A 21,063-nucleotide genomic window follows, 5' to 3' on the forward strand; every position below is an offset into this window, starting at 1 on the left:
AGAGAGGGGAATAAATTAATTATAGTAGTTGGGGAGGATTAATGTGAATAAAATATTAAGGGAAATTAAAAAGAAAGTTGACATTACGTGGAGGCTAAACACATGGGGAAAATGTTCGAGAAGATTGAAGCTTCAAAGAAAGGGCAGAAGGCGAGGGGCTGGCTGACTGTAAACTAAGCTACGCGGTCAATCTCACTGTTACGTGGTCAGTGCAACGCCTAGCCAATTCAAGTTCATACCCCCCCGCCACTCACTTCCTTATCCACGAGCAGAACCAGGGCAGTTTCGTCAATTCACTTCCCACCGCGCTGAACCTATAAATACCGACTCGCCTCGCCAATTATACTCGCAACACAGATTTTTACACTTCTTGAGGAATATGAAGAGAGGAAGAGAAGAAGTTGTTCTCGCCGGCGCCGGCGACATCACAACCACCATGGCCAACTACCTCTTGCTGCTCGCCCGAGGCGGAGGCGACTTTCGGCCCCTGGTGGCAGCCGCCGCCTCGCCCAGCCGCGTCTTCGAGTGCAAGACTTGCAGCAGGCAGTTCCCGTCGTTCCAGGCGCTGGGCGGCCACCGGGCCAGCCACAAGAAGCCCAGGTTGACAGAAGGGGAGATGAGCTTGAGTTTTCAGAGCTCGCCGCCGCCGCCTCCGAAGCCGAAGAGTCACGAGTGCTCGATATGTGGGCTGGAATTCTCCATAGGGCAGGCCTTGGGCGGCCACATGAGGAAGCACAGAGGCTCAGTCGCCGCCTCCGCAGCAAGCGCTGACGACGACGAAGACCGCGGTGCGGGGACCGTTCTGTCGTTGTCTCCGCCGCAAGTGCCGGTGTTGAAGAGATCGGCGAGTAGTCGGAGAGTGTTCGGGTTGGATTTGAACTTGACGCCGTTAGAAAACGGTATGGATTTTTCGCCGATGGAGAAGGTAGCTCCCATGATTCATTGTTATTTGTGATGATTCATGGAAGCTTCATCATCAAGAGTTCATCAGGAGGCTTTTATTTTATTTTACTTTTCTTTTCTTTTTTTTTTAATTTTTGTTTTGGTGGGTTGTAATTAGATCGATCTTGGGTTCTCATGATGTTTATTAATTTGTTTGTTTATATACAAATAAGAAATGGTTTATTACATATGTGAATGAGCTCACTATCATCTTTGCGTATATATCTAACATACATACGTGTATTATTTTCATAAAAATAAAAATAAAAAGTTATAAATGCAAATACAGATGCATCTACTTTGGGCCATTTAACTGTCTATAAATTATCTCCACCTGGATCAACCTCAAGGTTTTAGAACCCAAAATGGGTAAACTATTCTGACCTTAGGTAAACCGATATTTTTGTTTATGTACTTTTATATTTTTTTATGATATTTTTATTATATTTCTAAATTTATATTTTTGAATCAATTTAATCTAACTATTTTAATTTTTTTTTTTTGTGATAATCTGAACTTTTCATTGTTTCAATTACACTTTTATATCTATATTTTTAAGTATATTTAACTCTATATATTTTGATGCGTAAAAACAATATAAAGTAAAATGAGTTAGCACTTTGGCTCTATCTCTCTATTTCTTTCAGCTTACTCTCTCTCTTCTCCATCTATTCTCAAGAGTATTAAAGTAGCAGCTCTACTAACTCAAAACTAGATTTGGCGACCATTGCCAGCAATAGAGAATAATTGAACAGATTACTTCATTACTTTTCCATTGTAGGGTAACTACACAATTGAAGATGTCCTATACGGAGGCGAACCCTTGCATGTTCATGTCCCAAAGATCATAATATGTTTGGTGAAAAAAGTAAGAGAGCACAAGAACGAAACAATGCACTTGCTGACAATGTTTCCAACTTGACAAATCAGCCAACGTTCCCATCTAAAGTGCTAACTCATCTCATTTTATTATTTTTTTTACATGTCAAAGTACAAGAAGTTAAATTGACTTAAAAATAAAAGTACGTGGGTGTAATCAAAATAATGAAAATTTTAAATTATTATACAAAAAAAATAAAATATAAAAATTAAATTAATTGTAAAACTTGAACTTGTGTGGAGGGGGATAATTAGATAATATAGGTAGGTTCAAAAAGTATAGGTAGATTCAAAGTGCAGGGTTAATTGACTCCCAAACTTGAACCTTTTAAACTATCTATGTTATATAATTAGAGTGATTCTGAACACATGTCGAGGGATGACTTGAACTTTGATCTGACCAAATAAAACTTGTCCTATAAATAGGGCCAAATCCCGGTGGCCCATTTGACCACGGGGTGTTAGCCCCCAAAGGATATAACCAAAGGATTTTGATGATTCAACAAAACCCTTAAAATGATTGAACAACTTAAGGAAAAGCTTCAAAGCGCGTTGATATAAACTATATAAACTCATGTGGATGATTACAAATGGACCAGCAAAATTGACACATCAAGAAGAAGGTTCATACTTTTTTGTAGTTTTTTCTTCTGATTCGTCTATCGGGTAAACATAGATGCGGTCACAAACTATTCACACATAGAGCAGGATATTCAGTTCATACCTCTACATGAAATAAATATCACCACAAGAATTTGATCTTTAATATTCTTTGTGAAATTCCACGTGTTTTATCGATGACTAATGCCTGTGGGGCCTAAGACCATAAAGTTTTGATTTTTCCAAGTGTTGAGCTTAAGTAAATATTTTTTTAAATAAACTCATATCAAAATTATTATTATTATTATTATTATTATTATTATTTCTTTCGAAGGGATTATTTTTATTATGCTACAATTGACTTATTTTTACCCATGAAACAATGGCCTGCAATTTTTTAATGAGGGAAAATTCGACAAGTGCTAAATGAACAAAGTTTTAAAATCCTGCTTTGAGACCTTAAAAGCTCAAATTTCTCAAGAACACATAATGACACTATTCACTAAGATATACTTTGCCAACTAAATAAGGAAAGATTGCATAGGATTCAAATTTGGAGCAATTCGGGAGACTAAGTTTGAAAACCAGTCGTCTGAGTTGAGATCTGTGCTATGTTTTAATTTGGTTAAGCTCAAACAACCACGATTCCAAGCTCTATAAAAATGGTTTCATTTTTTGCACAAAACATAGAACAAGCAAGTGTGTGAAAGCTTTTTAAAAGTTGGGCAAACTACATTGCATCCTTTTTACATATCATTGCAATCTCTCGAGCTTTCATTGTTGAATCTTTTCAATAGAAAAAGAGTTTTGAGTTTCTTTTGAAATACTCTTCATATCAAATAATTGTTTTCAAAAGCATTCTCACAATTGAGCTCAATATTGTCTTGATCTAACATTGATATTGGATTTTACCAAGGAAAAGGGAGAAGATTCAACAAAACTTCATTAATTTCTCCTAATTTGTTTGTTTCTTGTAAATAATTGATATATATATCTTTGAGAGGTGTAAGACATTATCTATTATATTCTCACATTACGTGTGTTGAATTATTCTAGCTTATGAGCTAGGGACTTGATGTAGCAAGGGAAGTTAACTAGCAACTACTAAAACTGGAGGATTGTATGGTTATATAACACCTAGTAAAGGTTCTATAACATTAGCAACCTATAGAGATGATAAGGTTCTTTAGCACTTGTGAAACTAAAATGATTATTTTCATAGTGAAACCCTCAAATTGGGATTTAAGGATAGATGGATTAGGTTTAGTTGTTAGTAAAACCTCTATAAATAGATTTGCATCCCTCTTTGATCCCTTGCTCTTTACTTTACTATTGCTTTATACTTAACTATTGCTCTTGTAATTTTAAAGCGATAATCAGTTAGTTGGTTAGGTCTTCTAATGGTAACTAAATATATTGGGGGTAAAATCAATAATAACTTACTTGGTTAATTCCATTGTATTGTCTGCCTTTTATGTCTATAAATAAGAGGGCAAGGGGTAGTCTGTTAAGGCATGATTAGCGAATGCAAGATTGTATGAGAGGAAAGGCTAGTTCATGATAGTTCTTTGTAATCTCAGGTGATCAAGTTTGTACTTGTGAAAGAGGCTTGTGTACTGATTCATTCAAATTAGTGGAGAAGACTGCTCTCGAGGATTTAAAGGTTGGATGTAGGGTCATCTTAAGGGATTAACTGAATCAAGATAAATTTGGTGTTCTCGTGTGTGGTTTGGATCCCATATCTAGTGGGAATAGATATTTCTTGCCCATCATTGGTGATTTCTCTAGAAAGGTTTGGGTGTGTCTCCTAAAAGATAAAAGCTAATCTAGGTAGTAGACTTCATGAATGAATTCGGCATACAAGAGCTTATTCACCTCTTTTTCAAGGGTTGGCAGTCTGTCGAGCACATTAATGTTGGTCTTTTTTTGTTTAGCGGGCTTTACTTCAAGCTTAATATTTAATTGGTGGGAGATCACTTGAGGGTTAATGCCGGGCATGTCAGCAAGCGTCCATGCAAAGATGTCGGCATTGGAGCGCAAGTAATGGACAATCTCTTGCCTTTCCTGGGGGATAACAATTGGCTTCCCACATCTACCAGCTTCACCACATTATCCTCATGTAGCTTTGCTGCCTCCAAGGCTTCAACTAAATGGGGGTTTTCCATGTCTTATTCAGAGATGAAGAGTGTTTCAATACTAGTGGTAGCCATTTATTTTCCCCTCGAGCCCTTTGTAGATGAGACGTAACAAACTCAGGCTTTCTTTTGGTTGCCTCAAACTTGACCTACCCATTAAGAGTTGGAAACTTCATCAATAAATATCCTAGCTGGATGACAGCCTGCATGTTATTGATAAGTGATCTTCCCAAAATGATATTATAGGTAGTGGACAACATTTTTATTACCATGAAGTTAACCTAGTGGGTGACACTTTAGGGGTGCATGCCCAAAGTTATTGGCAATTATACAGAACTCGCTACAAGTACCGCTTTGCTTGTAAAACTATACAATGAAGAGTGGACAGCTCTCAGTCTATCATGGGCAATATGCACGTGCTTGAAGCTATTCTAAAAGATTAGATTAATGGAACTGCCATTCTTCACTAGGATCCACTCCATGGGATGTTTTGCAATCACAACAGAAATAATTAGGAGGTCATCATGTAGCATCAAGATATTTCCCTAACCTATAGGAGTATAGATAATGGGCTCTTCATCAGGCGTTACATGAGCCACCGAGTCCACGTGGATAGCTTGGCACACGTACGCCTTCCGTGCGAATGTTGATATCACATGGATATGCTTCTACATCGGTTCATTGTCAATGAGGGCCCCCGAAGTTTCTCTCCCTTGTTATGGGTGGTAGTTGACCTACTATGGATTGTCATTACCATTATTGTTTCTCCCATGTTAGTTGTCACGATATGGTTTTGGAGGCCTTCTATGCTACTGTTGGTTATTTAGTCGTGGCCCCTTCTTTAATCTCGAGGCCATATGGGACCATCAAGCGTAAACTAATCCAGCTTGCCTTCCCTTATTAGTTTCTTTATGTGGTCCCAGAGGGCATGGTAATTTTTCATCGAGTGACTCGAGCATTGGTGGAATTTACAATAAGCATCAATGTTCCTCCCTATAGGTTGACTAAAGGGAGGAGGAAAATTAATCATCTTAGTGTGCCCTATGGTGGAAAGAATGGTGTATATCTTGGAAAGTTGGCCTTAGTGAAATCGTCGAGCCTAAGGGCATTAGTCTTGTGCCTCCCGGGCTTATCGCCAAATAGTCATCCCTCTGTTTCTTGTCCATGTCTTATGGTGCCCGGTCTTGAGGTGCGTTGAAAATATGCAAGATCTCTACTTGAGTCACATATTTGTTAGTGTAAGCAAATAGATCAGCTAATGACGATGGTTGGTCAAAAGCCAATAACTCCCTCAATAGTGCAAAGATAGTGGCCTTGAGTAATGTTGTAACCACCATGTCAACTCGTAATTCATGAACCTCTAAGGGTTTCATTCTGAAAGCTGTCTATATATTGTCTCAATGACTCGTCAGGCCTTTAATGGGCATTGAGTAGGTAAGTGGGATATCTCTTCTTGGAGGCATTAACAGCAAAAGCTATCGGGAACTCTTTCCTCAACTGCTTGAATGAGGAAATAGTCCCGGTGACATCTTGTTAAACCAGGCTTGGGCATGTTCGACTAGAGATAGGGGAAATGCACGACACATCGTGGCTTTGTTCCATCTGTAAAGTTGAGCCATTGACTCATTACGTTGAGTATGATATAGTAGAGGTTTCCCCTTCCCAAGTATACAAACAACTGTGGGAGTTTAAACCTCAGAGTGAAATGGTGCTTCTATAACTTGGTTGAGAAGGTAATTCTCCGCTAGTGCATCTTGTTGTAAGTCATCATAGCCTTCTTTTGCTCGAGTATCTCCTCCACAAGCCTCTATACTTCCAACCCCATAATGGTTTCATGAATGGGTTTAACGAGCATTTAGTAGGACTCTCATCCCGAATTTTGAGCACTCTTAGGGGGACTATTACTTTCAATGGTCTCTTCATGGACAACACCCTTACCGATGTTACTCTTCATTTCCTTGTACATTTCCTCAAGCATGGGTGTTCGATACTGCTGCTTATGTGAGAGTGGAGGTGGAATGTGTGTTGGTCTTAAAGGATCAATATGGATCCCTCCAAGAGTCATATTTCTCAAGGATGGCTCCACGGTAGGCAAGAGAGTGCATAGCAAGTTAGTGAAATACTTCAAGGTATTTGAATTTTCCTCTTAACCCTTCTTCAAGTCATTGTATTTCTTTGTTAACTCCTAGTATTCCACAAAGGAAACTATGGGGGGTACCTTTACCCCTAAAGTCCCAGGAATCCCATTTGAGTTGGAATGTTTTCCTTGGGAGCAATAGAATAACTTGGGGACTGCAAATCCCAAGGGTTGTCAAAGATGAGGATCGATCCAAAAAAAATGCCTTCCCCGCTCAGGAGAGCGTCTAGGTTGTGTAAAGAAGGGTTGTCTCGAAGAGTTAAGCTCAGCAAATCAGCCTTTTTTTGAAAAATACTGTTGGTTAGCGTCTAAGTCTCTATCTTTGGCCAAAAAGACTAGCTTCAAACTCGGTTATCTGTTATCCTAGGGAGATGACTGTAGGATGATCTCCAAGGTGAGCCATTCATTGTCCATGAGTTCTAGTCCTTTCCAGTTGTGAAAGTTGGGATGGTTCCCCAGCCCGAGTGGACATTGTCTTTTCCATTGAATTCAACTTCTTATTTATTCGCACAGACAGTGCCAAATTGTTGTTGCTGGAATACAACAATTAAAATTTATTTATCGGAAGAATTCTACAAGTAGTTGATAGGGCTAGGCAAGGGTATAAGGTGATGAGGGATCAATGTTTCCTAAATCTTAATGAATTATATCCCTATTTTGGTTTTATATTTATATTTAGAATAAATAATTATTCGCATTATATATTATTTTCAGGATGAAGCAAGGAAGTTGACTTCTACAATTAATTAGGGACATAAATCAAAGACGTTGGATGACCCATTATTGCTACTCAAATTCAAGGGCCGATTATTGAGTCTAGAGAATGTTTCAAGTGCACTTGGGTTAACTATCAAGGAAGGCCCAAGCATTTTAATCACATACAATGCCCAAAACCAACCAAAGGCCCAACAAAGCCTAACTTGTAGAAAACTTTTCTTTGTTTTGTATTTTTATGAGTGCTTTACCACTTAAAGTCTTTTGTATTCTTATGAGTGTTCCACCACCTAAAGTCTTTTGTATTTTTTAGTTTTCCACTAGTTAAAGTCTTTTATTTATTTTTATTTTTTTTTGGTAAATGCCCCATTAGCTTAGTTATGATTATGTTTAGTGATAATGGAGTAATTTTATTTGTGTGGTCTTTATTGCATCTTGTGGGTTATAAATAGCTTACTTGGTTGCACTTATATGAAGCCATTATTATTCTTGAATCAAAGTATAGTTGTTCTTAAAATTTCTCTCTTAATTCTTCAACTTTAGTTTCTATATAATTGTGTTCTATTATTTTTCTATCATCTTTATTATCCACAGCCTAAGTATGGCCGGTTAATTTTTGCTTTCTATTCCTCTTATTTTAAGCAGTGTAGTATAGTTTGCTTCTGAAGTTTTATTTTATGTTTTGTTATTTTTTTATCTTTATTATCCACCGCCTGAGTATGGCCAATTAAATCCAATCTTGGGTTAAAGCAATAACAATGTCCAACGTTAATGATTCCCAAAGAAACTTGCGCTTTAAATGAGTGACATTAATTTAAATTTCAGTATGAGTGTGTATTAATTATTGAGAAAACACTAGATTTGGAGTGGAGCGTAAGCCTAACTTAGAGCTTTCATGCCATGTATAGAAGTTATTAGAACTGGAAACGCTATCATACCCAAAACTAAATGATTAATTTAGTTGTTTTGCGTATTATTTGCAATCAAATTTATGGTAGTTGTCTAAACTAGAATCCCGCATATCATGTATGGGGATTGTTTAAACTAGAATTATCATCATATCTAATTGCATTTAATTACAGACTTTCATATCTGAATTTAAATCATTGTCGTTAATCTTTTCTGCTAAAAATTGGAGATCAGCAGGTTGGTGCTGAAATTATCTTAACTCAAGTGTTATCCAATTCTATATTCTCAAATTCAATGTCTATTTTAATTTTTGCCTTATTTTATTTCCTAGCTTCCGTTATCTAAAAATCCACAAAAAAAATTGTGTTGCCAATTCATCCAGATGCGTGTGTGTGTGTGACATTTTTTTTTTCTTTTGACATAAATAAATCTCTCAGTGGATGACCTAGACTCATCTAGAAAATAAATTAAATTTGGACTACAACTGTACTCGTATACTGGCGAGTATAAACCTCTCACCAAAATAAAAGAAAAAAATCTAATATAAATTTTATTATTTTTTAATTGCAGAGTGAGAGTGCAGCCATGGTCAAAAAGGTCTGTTGTGGGGCCACCCAGGGTAGGACTCGATCTTGGGTGGGTTAACCAACAGGAATATCCCGAAGAGGTTGTGCTAGAAAAGACTTCGGAGGGGCTCAAATGTCTTGGAGATGTGTGTTGAATGTGCTTCTGAGAGACTACAGCATACTAAAGAACGATTGCCAAAAGGGTATTCGAGGGAAGAGGTGTCTCAGGCAAATTTTCATTGTCCAGAGAAGCTGTTGTGCTCTATAATATAAAAGCAAGTCAGAAGGCAAGCGGGGATTTCTCTCACACAGGCCTTTCGATACTTAAGTTAGACACTATTATAATGAAAAAGTAGAAGTGTAAATGCAATGTGGATGTAGATGAAGTGTGAAAGGTTTTCCTAAAGAATACCGTTGGCTACTAAGGGGTTGAAGAACAAGTGGGCCAAAAGGTTAGTTCGCCAAAAAAAGATCCAGAAAATGAAAGGTCATGAGGTGTTTATACTCTTTCCTCAACTATTTGAATAAGGAAATGGTCTTGACTGAGAACTTGTTAAACCAGGCTTGGGCATGGTCTTCTAAAGATAAGGGAAATGCATGGCACATCATGATTTTGTTCCATCTATAAAGTTGGGCCATGAACTCATAACGCTGGACATGATAGTAAAGGTTTCCCCTTCCCGTGTACACATGAAACTATGGGAGTTTAAACCCTAGAGTGAAAGGACACTTCTATAACCTCGCTGAGAAGGTAATTCTCCGTTAATACATCTCGTTATAAGTCATCATAGCCTTCTTTTACTCAAGTATATCCTTCATAAGCCTACATACTTCCGACCCCAAAGTGGTTTTGTGAGTGGGTTTAACAAGCATTTGGTAGGATTGCCACCTCGAATTTCAAGCGCTCTTAAGGAGACTAGTACTTTCAGTGATCTCTTCATGGACAACACCCTTGCCGATGTTCTTTCGCCTTTCCTTATTCAATTCTTCAAGCATGGGTGTTCAATACTACTGCTATTGTGAGGGTGGAGGTGGCATATGTGTTGGCCTCGAATGATTAATGTCAATCCCTCCAGGCGTCATATTTCTCAGGCGCGGCTCCACGGTAGGCAAAATGGTGCATAGCAAGTTAGTGAAATACTTCAAGGTTTTTGAATTTTCCTCTTGGCCTTTCTCAATTCATCGTATTTCTTTGTTAATTCCTAGTATTCCACAAAGGAAATTATGGGGGGCAACCTTTACCCCTAAAGTCCATGGAATCCTGTTTGAGTTGGAATGTTTTCCTTAGGAGCAATAGAATAACTTGGGGATTGTAAATCCCAAGGGTTGTCGGAGTCGTGATTGGTCCGAAAAAATGCCTTCCCCATTGAAAAGTGTCTAGGTTGTGTAGAAGGGGGTTGTCTCAAAGAGTTAAGTGTTAGAAAACATGATCTGATCATGCGCAATGGAAAATAAAATCTGATATTATTGGTATCACGTTTTTCAAATTTTACGGTTAAATCGAAGACACAAAAGCGAAAAGTTATCTCGAAACGAAATCTGATTTTGTAATTGATAACCCGCCTGATATCTCCCACGTGTGAGATGCCTAGTTGGTCCACCCGAAACCGTCAAGACTTCAATAAACTTGAGAGAAAAAGGGACACGGAAATTTTCTCTAAAATTTCCATTTTTGATCTAACGAATTGATTGATCGGATTCTGGGTTTAATGTTATATTTATAGACAAGAAACCCTAAAACCTTGAATGCTATTGGGCCGGGCTTTAAGTGCTAGCAAAAAGCCCAATCCAAATTAATAATTAAATAAATAATCATATTACTTATTTAATTATTCTTATTTCTTAAATAATTGCATTTATAATTTAGTAATTCCATAATTACTAAATTTGCCCCTTTTTTCTTTTAAAACGATTTCTATTGGGTGGGACTTTCTGGGTTCACAATTAAATTGGCAACGAGAATTAATCAATTATTAATTCTCATAAAACATGAGTGACATCTAGCAATATGTCATGATTACCCAATTTAATGTGAAGTGAGAATGTGAACCTTACACTACGGTGCCCTGCAATATAGTCCATCTATCATACTATATCCTGACGAGATATGAGATCATAGTCAGTAGGTCAAATCTCTCGATCTCGTTGTATGACCAAATCCAATAATCACACTTGACTAATATGACACCCTCTACGGAATCCAAATTCCGTCGTCATATTATCTCAGCCAAGGATTTATCGTCAAGTGACCACTGGATCGCATAGGATATCCTCCTCATATATCTTGAGGTGATAGATTTCATGTCTGATGAACACATACCTCGTGTGTTACTGAACTAGGCACATAGATACGTATGACTATCCCTAATTAGGAGAATCATATAATATCGCTGATATCCTAATCCACTAACACACAGATATCCATGTCATCTCAGGTTTAAGGACTAATGCAAATCTGTACTTAATATTGAATCATTGACCCGTGAGATAAAACCCATGTGATTCAATATTAATAGTCTCGTTCAGTGAACTCGTTCCTATAACGAACACCCACCCGTCTTCCTTCTGTATCTTATACAGAGTGGTACGAGACCCACTAATCTTGTCTTTTGGTATCTTATACCGAACAAGGAGGAAAACGATGTGCCGGCCTTTGCAAGTTACTAATTATCCAAGTTATGAACTCTATGGCCAGGAACATATTTATAGTATAACGTATTGTGGATTATCCGTCTCGATTATTCTTAACAATTAAAAATGGTATCCACTCCTAATTATACTAAAGGATATTTATATGTTCAATTCAAATCATATTGCAATTTAAATTAAACATAAAACTTTTCATTAAATAAGCTTTAAAGAATTACAGGATCAAGCCCTATTATGTCACTAGAACTAATCTTAAGGGCTTATATCTAACATTAAGTTCAATGGACTAGCCTTTTTCTAGAAAATGCTGTTGTCTAGCCTTTGAGTCTCTCTATCTTTAGCTAAAAAGATTGGCTTCAAGCCTAGTTATTTGTTGTCCTAAGGAGATAATCATAGGATGATCTTCGAAGGAGCCCTTCATTGTCCAAGAGGACTCACATGAGTTCTGGTCGCTTCTAGTTGTAAAGATTGGGGTGATTCCCCAACCCGAGTAGACATTGTCTTCGTCATTAAATTTGATTTTTCATCCGTTCCCATAGAGGGCGTCAAATTATTATTGCTGAAATATAACAATTAAAATTTATTTAACAAGGAACTCAGTGAGGGTACAAGGCCATTGTCAAAGAGGTCTGCTACGAGGCTACCCGGGGCAAGACTCGGTCTTGAAAGGTTGCCAAGCAAGAATATCCCGAAGAGGTTGTGTCGGAAAAGACTTCAAAGGGCCTCAGATGTCTTGGAAATGTGTGTTCAATGTGCCTCCGAGAGACTAGGGCATGTTGAATGAGCGTTTCCAAAATGGTCTTTGAGAGAAAATGTGTCTCGGGCAAATTTTAATTGTTCATAAAAGCTGTTGTGGTCTATAATATAAAAATAAGTCAGAAGGCAAGTGAGAATTTCTCTCACGTGGGCATTTTGATGCTTAAGTCAGACACTACTATAATGAAAGAGAAGAAATGTAAATGCAATGTCGGTGTATCTGAAGTGTGAAAGGTTTTCCCAAAGAATAACGTTGGCTATTAAGGGGTTGAAGAATAAGTGGGCCAAAAGGTTAGTTCGCCCAAAAAGATTTAGAAAATGAAAGGTCATGAGGTATTTATAACCTTTGGTTGATGACTATGACACACCATGGCAAACGTGGGGGAGACGTGACTTTTCGGGGTGCTATCCTCTTGGCCATACAATTGTCTCTGGGTTAAGCTCAGAAAGACCCTGATTGCGGGAGATAATGTGGAGTTAATTAATATGGGAGACATGTTTCCTTGAGTGCTCCTCGAAAGGATTGTTTGATCAAGTTAACATGGAGGATAGGCTCCGAGGGCTGGCCCTAAAAACCCTTTTCGAGAGGAGCATCTCTTCTCAAGAATTATAACCTTTCTTGAGGGTTCTCCCTAAAGACTTCTCTAGAGAAATTGTCCTAGAGGGTAGCTTACAATACAAGGAATGACTATGGTACCTCTTTGAGACATGATGCCAAAGAGAGAGAGAGAGAGAGAGAGAGTTTTACAATCAGTTAGGTAGCCAGATACACGTGAAAGACAGAGAAGATCGTCGAGGATAGTGTAGAAGAGAGAAGAGAGAAAAAAAAAAAGAAGAAAAAATAGTGAATTTTTTAGAAGGGATAAAATGGTAAAAGTCAAAAAGTAGACGTAATAGATAAAAAAAAATAAAAAGAATAGCGGATTACAGGTGAGGAAGCAGTTGGATGGCTTAGGATCGGAGTAGCCTTATGATATGGTAGCATTTTCCATTAATTAATTAATTAAAAACCAAACACTGTAAGTGGCGTAGTTTTCAGGTGACACCACTGATGAAGGTAGTGTTTGACTTATCAATTTTTGAAGTAATCATATGTTTATTTGTTCTGTAAGGAGTCTCTGTCACTCTCCTATGCACCACGCTACGCTTGCTTTAGTTACTTTCCTTCTTACACTTGTTACTATTTCCACTGCAAGGGCAAGAGTGTCCTTTATCACTTCCAACTTATTAGTGGGGGCCCGACCTTTTTTTTTTGTACTACTCAATTACATCAGGAAAAATTCTATTCACAACCCACGGTATTATGCTTCACATAGTCACCCCATCAAAATTCACTAATATCTTTTAAAAATTATATTTTACTCTTCATAGTCACCGACAGCCACAGTCATCTTCCTTTCCTTTTTCTCCTAACAATCCATAATCGTTGTCGCAACCACCATCTACTCCATCTCTCTTTTTCTCTCTCACTCTTTCACACTCATCTCCCCATCTCTCTCTCTCTCCCCTGAATACACACACAAACACACCTATATATACACACTCACACACACACCTATATATATATATATATATATGCACACACACACAGAGGGTTGCGGCCATGGTTCCCGACCACCAATAGTCAGGAACTAGGGTTTTATGGTCGCGCGCATGCGTTTTCGTGTGTGTATGTATATATATATATATATATATATATGTTTATGTGTGTATTCAAGGCGCAGAGAGAGAGACATGGTGGCTGTGAGGAGTAAAAGGAAAGGAAGTACATGTAGGTGGCTGTGAAAGATAAAATAGAATTTTTAAAAAATGTTAGTGAATTTTGGCGGGGTGACTGTCAAGAATAATACTGTGGGCGATGTAAACTTGTAAATTTCAACAAAAAAATAGTGCCTGAGTCCTGACGTGTTCTCTCTCTGGAGGGGTTGTAAAATTATTTAAATATCTTTTATTTTGTATTTTATAAATATATGTATATGTATATATATATATAATGAAGGATATTAAATTAATTTTGTATTTTATCTTAATAAAAAAAACATGTTAAAACGTCCTGAAAAACAGTATCCGCAATAAATATTAATTCCCTCTCCCTTGATGGACTTCTATTTGGCAAAAATAAAGATTTTAAACCCGTCAAAGATTTAAAATTTTCATTAAAAATATTTTTAAAAAGACCTAAATTTCATAAAAAAAAAAAATCTAAAATTTGCATAAAAATATTAAAAAAATAATAATAGGGTTATTTTATCACTCTTTGTTTAATACCTCATTTGATAATTTGTGAACAAGATTTATAGATAAATTCAATGAAATTTTTGTTCTTTTTTATTTTAATTCTTGTTATCACAGTTTCCATTAGGTTTTTTTTTATAAAATTTAATCCTTTTTTAATATTTTTAGGTCTTTTTATGAAATTTAGGTCTTTTGTTCTTAATATTTTTTAGGTCTTTTTATAAAATTTAGGTCTTTTGTTCTTAATATTTTTAAGTCTTTTTTATGAAATTTTTTTAAGTCTTTTTATAAAATTTAGATTCTTTTTATTAAATTTGGTGTTTTTTTTCATATCAATGATCAAATATCAAATTGTTTAATTATTGAGAGATCAAATATCATATTTGTGTATTAAGTCTAATTTGATGTGTCTCGCTGACGTGACATTTTATGTAACTAGATAACGACTCTGTTTACTCTAAAAAATAGTAAGAATTTAAAATAATAATTTTTAAAAATTAAAATGCCAAATCTTAAAGTTTTATATATTAAAAACTAAATATCATAATTTTTAATTATTGAAGGGTTGCCGTATATATTAAGGCTTCTTTTTTTTTGTTATCTTTACATATATATATATCTATAAAAATACATATATACAAAATATGTGTATATACATACATGCACATATATATAAAAAGATCAAAGGGCCAAATACATATTTTAGTCCCTATATTTATATTTTTTTATTTAAACACTCATTTTTTTTATTTCAAAAACACCTACGAACTATGTAATTTTGAATCAATTACATCTCCGAACTTTTTGTTATTTCAATTACACTCCTAAATTTATTATTCTCAATAAATTTATCAATATGTACAATTGATTAAAAATTACATAGTTTAAGAGTAAATTAAAACAATAAAAAAAATTCAGGAATATAGTTGACTCGAAATTATAAGTTTAAGAATATTTTTGAAATAATAAAAAATTTAAATATTTAAATAAAAAACATACAACTATAAGGATTAAAATATATATTTTGTGCCCTCAAGGCGTAGATCAACTAGCAAAAGAAAAACCGTTGGGGTGTTACTCTTTGACCCTCCAGATTTCGTGTTCGAGCCTTACCCAGGAGATAGTTTAATAGGTAAGGAGTGACCCTGAAAATGAAAATGCTTGCCGCCCTCACGTTAGCAGTTGTGTTAGGGGTCGAAACTTGCATGTTAGGTTTCTTAATTTACCTCTCATGCTAAAATCATATCTATCCACATGCAAATACATATACATATATGTGCATACACAGAACACACAGATATAGATGCATGCATCCAAACATAAACATACACACACATACAGCACATTCACACACAGATACGCATACATCCATGATTCATACATAAATATATATATATATGTTTATATATGTATATACATATAGCTAAATTTTTAAAAATATTTTACAGTACAAACAAATACTAGAAAATAAGATAAAAAAAAATTTGTAAAATATTTATGTATAAAAATTAGTAATCGAATGAGAGTAACACTTTCAAAACTAGATGCGTTAAAAGATGGATTTTGCTTTTCCTACGCATTTAAGTCATGTCTCATGGTAATGTTCTCCTCAGATCAAATACATATTTTAGTCTTTTTACTTATATATATTTTTACTTAAATATTTATTTTTTTATTATTTTAAAAATACTTCTAAATTATGTAATTTTTGAATTAATTGCACCTTTAAATTTTTTATTATTTCAATTATAACCTTAAACTATATAATTTCGAGTCAATTGCACACCTTAACAAATTTGTTGAGATTAATGAATTCAGGGGTTTTATTGAAACAAAAAAAAAAAATTCAAGGATGCAATTAACTCAAAATTATATAATTTAAGGATGTATTTGAAATAATAAAAAATTTAAATATTTAAATGGAAAGAACGTATGAGTATAGATAGGGTTGGCAATAGTTTCATTTGGTTTCGGTTTTTGCCAAAACCATAATCAAACCAAACTTAAATTACTAAAACCAAAACCAAACCATTATTTATTGGTTTTAAAAATTAAAAATCATAACTAAACCATTCGATTTCGGTTTGATTTCGGTTTTAACCATGATTTTTTAGTTTGATCCATACTAACAAATAACGACAAACTCTTGCAAATAACATTCATAAAAATTTTTGATAACTCCACAACAAACAAAGAGAAACTCTAATAAAGTTACCTTCTTCTTGCATAAAGTTATAAATTAACTTCAAACTTCTTGAACATAATTATTTGATTGATAAAAATAAAATAATTTAAGATTAGGTTTTATTTTCATTTGTTAATTACTTTATAAATGTTAAATATTTTATATATTTGTAATGCATTAGTTAAAATACTTGTAAAAAAATATATTAGTCAATATATATATTATGTGTATATATAATATATTAAATAAATAAATATCTATTATATACATATGTATATATTCGATTTCGATTTAGGTTTTGATTTGGATTTAATGAAAATCATAACCAAACCATACCCATTAAAACAATTTTCGATTTTTCCTCAAACCAAACCATTACCCAGTCAAACGATTTTTAACCTTGTTGACCGATTCAATTTCGGTTCGATTCCCCATAATTTCGGCTGCAATTGCCATTCCTAAGTATAGAAGTTAAAATATATATTTAGCAAAATTAATTTTGAGAGTTTTGAAGACATAATTTATGGCCACCCACCAAATCAACATCAATTAAGTATGATTAAGGAGTTGATGAGAGTTTGGTGGATTAATTAATCCAACAAGTTCATGGCAGACTTCAGCTGTAGAGTGGTGGTTTTCCAAATTTGACAAACATTTGAGTAATTAATTAAGTTAATTAATTCCTTAACATGAAAACGAAATGAAACCATGCTAGCTGAGTAGCTGCAACCATCAAATGTTGACTTATATATATATATATATATATATTAAGAAACATGCTATATATCCTATATATATATATATACAGTGGAAGTACGTTACCCCTTAATCTTGCAGTCGTCACCAATGAGCGAACCCATTTGCCCTGTCATTAAGTAAGAGAAAAATCAAATTCTTTTCGAACATTCTCCATATTTGAGTATATCTATTATATTATTCTAGACAATAATTGCATTCAGATTTATTCACATGTGCATCGAAGAGGTCACTTATTCTTATAAATTAGTTAAGCGAAACTCGAACACTCAAATAAATCAAAAAAAAAAGAGAAAAATCAAAGATTTTTGGAAGCTTCTTCGTATTTGGAAATACTCCTTTATCAAGTTGTATATGTATTTTATACTATTATTATATGAGTAAAGAAGAATGTATTTTTGACGTCAGTGGCAGAGCCATATACAGCCAAGGTGCCCACCCTGAATCTTTTTTTAAAATATTATATATAATAATTTAATATTTTTTATTTTTTGTTTTCTAAATGCCCACCTTGAATTTTTAAAAAATTCTAAATTTTGGATATACTAATCAATGAAGATAAGGGTGTCGGTTGATTGCCACTTATTGCCAAAAACTACCGACCACGATGGTAGATGGCAATTCTCAGTGCATTTACGCGCATTGGATTTGGCCAAAAATTTAAACTTAGATTTATAAAATTTGGCCATTAGATTTTATTAATTTTTTTGGTATGTTGGTTAATGGGAATAAGGTTGTTGAGTGGTTGACTCTAATCGTCGAAAACAACCGATCATGGTGGTTGGTGGTGATCGCTAGTGCTTTTTTCAATATTGGCCAAAAATTAAAAATAAGATATATGAAAATTTGATCCACTTTTCTTTTATGTATGTTAACTTCCCTTGACCATTTCTTTAACTATGTTTTAATTAAAGGGATTAATTTTTTTCATTTTTTGTTACAAATTTATCAATTATATATTTGAAATTATGACAGAAAATATATTTTATATCATGAAGTTTGTCAAGATTCAATTACATAATTGAATTGGAAATCAATAATTGAATGATAGTCTGTCATGAAACTTATCAAAACTCGGCTGCATAATCAAATTAGAGATTAATAATTAAACGACAAGTTAGTTGTGTATATTAAAAAATAGATATTTAATAAAATTAATAATAATATTATTATGCGATGTTATTAAAATATAAAAATACGCCAATTGTATAATTTATTGATATATATATATTAATATTATATTATTTTTAATTTTCTTATATTATTTAATCTTAAACAGAATTTAAAGTTTAAGATTTAATTTTTGTCCATACCTAAAATTTCTTGCTCCGCCACTGTTTTGACATTATATATATATATATATATCTGATTCAGAGGGTGGCCGAAGCCGAAGTCAGTGTAGATGGATGATGGGAAGGGATGGATGAGTTTGATGCTAGTTGTTGTCTGTGAGCCACCTTCAACACTGAATAGTCAATACCCAACAAATGCCGGCCAATTCGTTGCTTATTTTATTATTCAGGTCAGGTCGTTGGGGCAAAGCTTGGAAATTATTATTAAGAATGGGATATGGGAAGAAGACTTTGGAAGAGACTTTTGTTTGTTTGTGATGGTCGGAGTTGGACGATGAAGCTGCTTATTCATTGTTTCAGAGCTTTCTTCTAGAAGCCCATGTCATGTCAAACAGCACCATACTTGACAAATGATCAAATCCACTTATGTTTCACGTCATCCTAATATTTAATACGATTTTATGTATGTTATTCACTTCTAATAATATAATTTAAATAAATTAAAAATATATATAATAGTTGTTCGATGTAAACAAATTTAGAGAATATTAATTTGAATAAATTAAAAGAGAAGTGCAGTCGTTATCCGATGTAAACAAATTAAGAGGAGGGTGTAAATTCATTGAGAGGACCCACACCTCTTCTTAGCCCATAACAAGAGTTTTTTGTGGTTTATATATTGTTGAGTCGAATCTAACTCATAAGAAGAGATCCGAAAAATACCCATAATAACAAGGTAAATTATAAAAGGATTTCTCGTGATTTATATATTGTTTATATAAATTATATATATATAAAGAAATAATATAACAAAAATATTACATTAACGCAACCCTTAATATGCTAGATAATGAGGAAATAATGTTTCGAATCATCTTCCTATAATTTTTTTTATGAAATAGCAATAAATATAGATAATTAATACGACCATTTTTCATTACGTACTTGATAATATATATTCTTATCAAATTTTTACATATAATAAATTAATTTTAAAAAAAATTATGGGTGTTTTTGAATTTACATGAATAAAACTTATACATTTAAGCCCTTTCTTCTCATTTTCTGATTTTTCTTCTATTTTCATACTTTGTTTTATTTAACTTTCAATCATTCTTTTCTTTTTAGATAGCATTTGTTAAAATAAATAAAATAAGATTATATCAAAATAAGATTAAAATACTTTCCTCACTAAAATATGAAATAATTAAGGTAAGACTGAAAAATATTTTAGAATTTTTATCAAACTATTTGTTAAATTTTATATAATGCAGTGAAAGACACATGCGTCATTTTTTCTTATTTATAAAGTTCAAAATAAATTTATCTGAAAAAACTCATATAAAAAGTCACGTGACTTCTTTTTCAAAACTCGGCAAATAAATTTAATAAATACAATAAAAATATTTTTTTTTTCTAAAATACTTTTCATATTTCATTTTTTTCAATCTATATCTTAGTTAACAAATATTACCTTAACATATGTCTATACCAAGAGACATGAGAAAGATTTAAATCTACATCCTCATACTTATTATGAGATTTAAATCCACATCTCCCAGGATATAGATTGAACAATCGGACAAGTTATATGTCGGTGTTAGTTCGGTGGGTCGTGAGTTTGATTCTTGTCCTGCGCAGTGAAGCGAAATCTCACATTTGCGATTTATCTTTTCTGACGTAATCGAGGGCACGAGCACCAAGAACCACGCAAAGACGATCATTCTAAGTATCATAACGAAGGCACCGTTTAACACTACATAATTTATAAATTATATATACGAGATAAACACATAAAAATTTATTTTATGAATAAATATGAACTCTTATTATAAACAAGTATAAGTTGCTACTTATGCCCAATTGATATAGGAGTTATTTACTCCAAATATTAATTATACCGAAGATGATTGCAACATCATCAATTAAGCATTATCAATGTTGTAAATTATATTATTAATCTTTAAGTTTTTTTATTTTTCATTAGTCAATAAATTTTATTTTTTATTAAAATTTAATTTTTTATTAAATTATGTTAACAAAAATTAACGTGACATATATCAATACAAATCTCAAAATTATTTGATACTAAAATTAAATTGAACACCATAATCAAGTAATTTTGAAAGTTATGTTAATGTATTTAATGCTAGAAACTGTTGACATAATTTGATAAAAAAAAAATAGGAAGAGATACTCAATTGTAACAAAAATCAAAGTTTACTTAAATGTGTTGATAATAATTAAAATACAATAATTAATCTATTGTAAATAAAGTAAAAATGATTTAAGATGTAACAATATAATT

The 21,063-nt window shown here is 33.6% G+C and overlaps 1 protein-coding gene across 1 annotated transcript; it reads left to right on the forward strand.

Annotated features, from left to right (window-relative positions):
- The first annotated feature begins 340 nt into the window (after positions 1 to 340).
- Positions 341 to 1,132, forward strand: LOC127810150 (zinc finger protein ZAT12-like). Its single transcript, XM_052349434.1, has one exon. It carries the CDS (start codon positions 380 to 382, stop codon positions 953 to 955), a length of 576 nt encoding a protein of 191 aa, XP_052205394.1. The 5' UTR covers positions 341 to 379; the 3' UTR covers positions 956 to 1,132.
- The last annotated feature ends 19,931 nt before the right edge of the window (positions 1,133 to 21,063 follow it).

The sequence above is a fragment of the Diospyros lotus genome, chromosome 9 (assembly GCF_014633365.1).
Source record: "Diospyros lotus cultivar Yz01 chromosome 9, ASM1463336v1, whole genome shotgun sequence".
NCBI lineage: Eukaryota > Viridiplantae > Streptophyta > Magnoliopsida > Ericales > Ebenaceae > Diospyros > Diospyros lotus.